Source organism: Octopus bimaculoides, chromosome 4, assembly GCF_001194135.2.
Source record: "Octopus bimaculoides isolate UCB-OBI-ISO-001 chromosome 4, ASM119413v2, whole genome shotgun sequence".
NCBI lineage: Eukaryota > Metazoa > Mollusca > Cephalopoda > Octopoda > Octopodidae > Octopus > Octopus bimaculoides.
In genome coordinates this window covers 136762180-136769396 of record NC_068984.1, presented here as the reverse complement: position 1 = coordinate 136769396, position 7217 = coordinate 136762180, and the positions used below count along the sequence as shown (strand labels likewise).

At 34.8% G+C, this 7217-nt stretch overlaps 1 protein-coding gene across 1 annotated transcript in view; it reads left to right on the top strand.

Moving 5' to 3' along the window:
* LOC106868226 (polyribonucleotide nucleotidyltransferase 1, mitochondrial) overlaps nucleotides 1–7217 on the top strand; it is a 120226-nt gene that overhangs the window by 110533 nt on the left and 2476 nt on the right. The window contains exons 4-5 of the mRNA XM_014913391.2: nucleotides 678–733; nucleotides 3105–3183. Of these exons, the coding sequence (XP_014768877.1) occupies nucleotides 678–733; nucleotides 3105–3183 (135 nt within the window). The remainder of the gene's footprint in view (nucleotides 1–677; nucleotides 734–3104; nucleotides 3184–7217) is intronic.

Genomic DNA, 7217 nt, shown 5'->3' with positions numbered 1-7217 from the left:
TATATATATATATATATATATATGTATGTGTGTGTGTATGTATGTATGTATACATACATATATATACAAAATCCATATATATGTGTGGGTATATGTCTATGTATACATATATATATACATATATATACAACATCTATATATATATATATATATGTGTGTGTGTATATGTATACACACATGCATATATATCAGGTCATCCCATAAGTTCTGTCCGATTTTACCTTTTTTAAAATTGAATGAAATTTAATAGTATTTCAGAATGTCTAATGGAATTAGAAATTATTTTTGTGCGTTTGTGTACATGTAAACTAATTAAATTTTATTTTACAGAATAATAGAATTAAAGTTTCTTTGATTAAAATCATTTCTAACATGGAAGTATCCAAAGAGCATTTGAGGCACATAATGCTTTATGAGTACAAAAAAGGGAACTCTGCAGCTGAAGCGACTCAAAACATACACTCAGTTTATGGGAAAGAATAAGTGAATGAAAGAACTTGCAGAAGATGTTTAAATTTGCACACTCATTCAACCCATTCTATTTTAGCCTTGTTGAAAAAAATGCAGAAACAGAAAGAAAATTATATAAAACATCATACTATAGAAAGAAACATTATTTGGCAGATTTAATCATCCAAAATCTATTCTTACATTACTGTTAACTTTTATTTTCACAGAGAATTCCAGAGTTAGAATTTGGTGCTATATACAATGTGAAGATCGTCGAAGTTCGGTAAGTGATTTTTCTCAAGTTTTTGTCATCTTCCACGAAAGTAATTGTCATTTGTTTTGAATACTTTCTCTAATTTTCTCATGTTGACTGAGGAACTCACTCTAGTAAATATAATACAGTCGATCAAAGATAATTGAACCGAAAATTGAAAAGAAATTGTTGGTAAATTTCTAAGATATAACACAAAATGGAAATCAGAAAGTCTGTCAATCTCAGTTTGTCTAAAAATGTATCTATAATAATGGTGGAATAATATCTGCACAAAACTGAATAGCCAGGAATAAATGTTCATAATTCTTCTCATTATTTGATATTGCCTTCACTATGATTATTACCATTATTATTATTATTATTATTATTATTATTATTATTATTATTATTATTATTATTCCTTGTGGGTGTCTTTGACTGATGTTTTTTATTTGCTTTCTGTTTCTTTTCTTGTTTCATGTTTGTTCTTTGTGTGTGTGAGGAGGGGAGGCTTTTTTCTTCCTATTTTGGGGAAAACTAACTACCAAAGTGAAATCTTCTAAGACAGAGATGCTATTTTGTACCTCATCCTGCTTCATGTTTTTCCTTCCTTCTTTTTTTTTTTCTTCAATCTTTTTTGATATTTTAGATAAATAATACTAAAATGTGTAAAAAAAAAAGAAAAGAAGAATTTTTTTTTTTTTAAATGCATTGAAAGAAAATGAATTTTTTTTCTTGAATGAAACTGAAATTCAATAAAGAAAAAAAGAATAAATTCAAATTTGACTTGGAAAAAATTTCACTCTTTTTCTTTCCCAATCTGTTACTGTCTTTAGATTAAACAACATGGCTAAATAGGATCCTTTAATGTGGGGAAAATTTTGTATAAAGTTTCAATTTCATTACATTTTTGTACTAATGCTAATGATATGTGTGCCTGCCTGTGTTCTTGAATATCTGATATACTGTACATGTCACAAATAAATATATAATCAAATATATTCTTTGGAAGCCTAGTACTTATTCTATTGGTCTCTTTTGCCGAACCACTAAGTTATGGGGATGTAAGCACACCAGCATCAGTTAATCCTTTGATTAATTCTAATCCGTCAGCTATTTAATGCTTGTTTGGGGGCCTCCAATCGCTTATATTATTGATTCTGTTATTATCCTTTTTAAATTGTTACACTAGATAATAACAGAGTCAATGATATCTTTGCAAATTACTTTCATGAATCATTTTTCTCATGAATTATTTGCTACACACACACACACATATATATATATATATATATATACACACACACACATACATTTATGCATACACACACACACACACACACACACACACACACATCTATGTATATGTGTTTCAAAAGGATCAAAGGTCCTTTTTGTGCTGTAGGCTTTTAAGGTTGGTTTCCTGGATTCTTTGGTGTATATATTCCCCCTCCCATTGATGGGGCACCGGTCCTCTGCAAGGTTTCTCATTTTTGCCAGCTGAGTGGATCGGAGCAACATGAAATGAAATGTTTTGTTCAACAAAGCCATGCATTGCCTGGCCCAGTAATCAAAAATCATAATTTCACACAGCACTCTAACAACTAAGCTACGCATGTGCACACAAATACACACACACACATGTACATACTTGTTACCTGTTCAAATATGCTTAGGGTATATTCAAACTCATGAGATAGCCATTCACTATATTTTGTTATGGAGAATATACAGTAAATGGTTTTTCTTGGAGGTTCAAATATGCTCGAAGTATTTATACACATCACTGCTCAGTGCTTCTATTCCATATATATGTATATGAGTGAGTGGACAAAGGAAAGAAGGGCACAAACGAAAGAAGGGCACAAACGAAAGAAGGGCACTCAACAAATTTATTGGAAGTTACATGTATGGATCAAAACAGTTTGATTCAAATTGGTTGGTACTCTTGAGTTTCTCAAAATGACTGATGATTAACATCATGCTTGAAACACAAGCGTACCTATGAATTTTAATCAAACTGTTTTGATCCATACATACATACATATATATATGTACCGCCTGACTGGCCCTCATGCTGGTGGCACGTAAAAGCACCCACTACACTCTGGTTGGCATTAGGAAGGGGATCCAGCCGTAGAAACTTTGCAAATCAGATTGGAGCCTGGTGCAGCCATCTGGCTTGCCAGTCCCCAGTCAAATCGTCCCACCCATGCCAGCATGGAAGGCCGATGTTAAACGATGATGATGATGATGATATAGAATATATCCTCAGTAGTGGTTGGTTGTCTACTGATACATTCTCTCATGCTTTCTCTCTGTCTCTCTCTCCGACATCTTTGTTTGGTGTCAAATCTTCAATCAATCCAAACTAATCAGCCTCTTTTAAAATTTCTTCCAGGGAAAACGGTTTGATGCTACAGTTTAATCCGAAAATGCAACCTGCATTTCTTCATGTTTCACAGCTTGACCAACGAAAGGTATGTCTTTACATCTGTTTCGAAGCACCATGTAACATACATTGAAGTAGTTTTGCTTCAAATCTTGATATTTAATTATATAATACCACTTGTAACTCTTCTATACCCAGCACAATTTTCTTCATGTTCCTTAAACCAAGAAAAGAATGTTTGTGTGTATGATGTGTAGGCTGCTTGACTTTTGACCTCTTAAAACAACTGACCAACTCATTTCACATATGATAATTAGCTCTCTTTTATTCTGTTACTCTTTTACTTGTTTCAGTCATTTGACTGTGGCCATGCTGGAGCACCACCTTTAGTCGAGCAAATCGACCCCTGGACTTATTCTTTGGAAGCCTAGTACTTATTCTATCGGTCTCTTTTGCCGAACCACTAAGTTACGGGGATGTAAGCACACCAGCATCAGTTGTCAAGCGATGTTGGGGGGGACAAACACACACACACAAACACACACACATATATATATACATATACATATATACGACGGGCTTCTTTCAGTTTCTGTCTACCAAATCCACTCACAAGGCTTTGGTCGGCCCGAAGCTATAGTAGAAGACACTTGCCCAAGGTGCCGTGCAGTGGGACTGAATTTGGAACCATGTGGTTGGGAAGCAAGCTTCTTACCACACAGCCACTCCTGTGCCTATGTATTATATTGAAATATTGGTTTCAAAATTTGGCACAATGCCAGTATTTTGTGGGGAGGGGGTAAGATGATTACATCGACCCCAGTGCCCAACTGGTACATATTTTATCGACCTTGAAAGGGTGAAAGGCAAAGTCAACCTTAGCAGAATTTGATCTCAGAACATAGAGATGGGTGAAATGTTGCTCTTGCTCAGCATACTAACAATTCTGCCAACCGGCCATCTTAGAAGTTATTAAAATATAATATAATTAGAAGTAATCAAATAAAATTTACAGAAGTTAATTATATATCAATCAAATTTAATTAAATGTACATAGGCACAGGAGTGGCTGTGTGGTAAGAAGCTTGCTTCCCAATCACATGGTTTCGAGTTCAGTCCCACTGCGTGGCACCTTGGGCAAGTGTCTTCTACTATAGCCTCAGGCTGACCAAAGCCTTGTGAGTGGATTTGGTGGACGGAAACTGAAAGAAGCTCATTGTATGTATATATATGTATATATTTATATTTGTATGTATGTATGTATGTATTTGTATCGCTTGACAACTGAAGTTGGTGTGTTTATGTCCCTGTAACTTAGCAGTCTGGCAAAAGAGATTGATAGAATAAGTACTAAGCTTACAAAGAATAAGTCCTGAGGTCGATTTATTCAACTAAAGGTGGTGCTCCAGCATGGCCACAGTCAAATGACTGAAACAAGTAAAAGAATATCTGTGTGGTTTGTATTTTGCAATGAATGGGGTTTTGTTATTCATATGCTGTTGTTCAAATGTTCTATCTCTACAATGATATGAAAGAGAAATTTTAAAATTTGCTTCTTGACTCCAGCCCCCAAAATTTATATGTTCATTGAAAGCCATTTGTCTATATCTGGGAAATTGAATTGATTTACTTTACAATGCTATATGTTTATATATAAAGACAACAGAGCTAAGTGAAAAAAAGTGTGCGTGTCCTGTGTGATTTGTTTTAACTTATTCAATTCTTCAGAATTCCATTTAAAACCAAAACAATGTTTCAAATAATGAATTAGTGTTCTTGTATGTCTGGAAACCAAGCTTATGTAATAGCTTGTTAAAAAGTTGGAGAAAATTATATATGACAGACAAGAGTGATGTTAAGAAAACACATGACATTATGTAGGGAATAACATGACATTATGCAAAAATTCCCCAGCTACAAACATTTCTCAGAGAAAATATATATACTAGGAATAATCAACCAAATTTTAAAATTTTTGCTTTGTGTCAGTGTAATATGGGAACAAGAGCAGATATATAGGGAAGCTGCATTCTTTGAAAAATATAGACCACAGTTAGATATGCAAAAATCAATAAATATGACTATATTTATCTAAAATCATTATTAATTAATTTTCATTACATTTATATTCCTTATTATTATTATTTGAAGAAAATATTATTTCTCCTGAGATTGTTGATAAAAAGTCCTTATTGTCTCCCCTGTATATGTGTTTGTATATACTTTTGAAAATATAACATCATCATCAACAATAACAACCAATGAGATCAGAAAATTATAAAAGCATCAGTAATTATGAAATCATGAATATCTTTAAATAAATGAAACTGGTAGATTACATAAACATTACATATACATAAAATTTTATCAAAAGATTTCAGTGCATTTTCTCCTTTGTTTTCAATATAATTTATCATGTTGAAAATATTTTAATTTTTTATCAACATATATATTGTATAATCAATAACTGGGATACTTCCTGTTACTTGTGTGATTTGACTGCATCAGCTCAGCGTGTTCAGTCATGAAGAAATAGTTCCTAACTTTATGCATGTACAGGTACAGAAAGACTTCAGATTTTCCGCAGAGAAGAAGTGAAATGGAATGAAATGAAATGAAATAAAATAAAGTGAAATAAATCTGAATATTTATCATATTACATTTACAGATTTTTTCTGTTTAGCACTTGAAAATGCTTGTGTGTATACTTACATGAAAAACCTTTACCTGGTTCTTCATGTGAAGGGTCTCTTATTCCATGTGAAGGGTCTCTCATCCCATGTGTGTTTGAAGGTGTGAAGCTGACAGGTGATTTGCTGATAAGGGATAAATGACATGCAGCTACTTGTAGCTCATCAACTTTTGGAGAAGGATAAATGCAAAGAAACACACAAATACATGTAAGCACATGCATGTACATTTACATAAACACACCCATGTGTGCATGCATGCGCACACACACACACACACACACATATACAGTAGGCTTCTTTCAGTTTCTTATAAATCTACTCATATTGCTTAGGTCAGCCCAGTGATATAGTGGAAGTGGCTTGCATATAGTGCTATACGGTAGAGACTGAACCTGAGACCATGTGGTTTGGAAGCAAACTTCTTAACCACACAGCCATACCTGTTCTTTGACATGTACACACACACGCATACTCCTGTCACTTATATACATTTATACATATATGCATACGAGGTGGTATCAAAAAGTTCCCGGACTAGTTCCGTAGCATGCCAACAGATGGCAGCACATGGTTGTGTGCACAGTGAGAGCTAGCAGTGACCTTCATGAGGCAGTGTGCTGAGTAACATCACTGTGTTTACTTCACAACTTGTAAAATTGCATGCTCAGTGTCTCTGTAGCAGACTTCCCAAGTTTAACGCAAAATTTCAAGTGATCATGAGTATGCTGTATTCTGTGATTTTGTCATAGAAAGGAACAAAGAACCAACTTGAAATTTTGCATTAAACTTGGGAAGTCTGCTACAGACACACTGAGCATGCAATGGGTTGTACACAATGTTTCAAGCGGCACCGGTGCTTCATAAATGGAAAAACATCCTTGGAAGATGATTAACAATCTGGAAGGCCTGCCATGAGCATCACTGCCAGAAATGTGGTATTGTGCATCAAGAATTCATCCCCCCCTCCCGGGCCAGACCATCAGCCAAGGGTGTTACTATGATGTTTTGAAGCATTTGAGGAAAGACATTCGGTGAAAGTGACTGGGTTTGTGGAGCAGGAATAATTGGATTCTTCACCAAGTTCTCCTTACTCATGAGTCTCTTGCCAACAACAACATGGTATTGAAGTAGTTGTATGCTGAAAGGAATAATACTACTGTTGGTTAGACCTAGGAAGCTGCACCGCTTCTTGTCGGCCTTGACACATTTCCTGTGTCCTTATGTTTACATAAGGGGGAGACAAGCACCTCCACCCAGCTAAGCCTGCATCCAGAGACATGTTTCTGAGTCTTTGCTCATCATCAGTCTGGAGTAGCATGTCTCTCCAGTCCACTCAGCTGGCAAAAATGAGTAGTACCTGTATTTCAAAGGGCCAGCCTTGTCACACTGTGTCACACTGAATCACCCTGAGAACTACGTTAAGGGTACA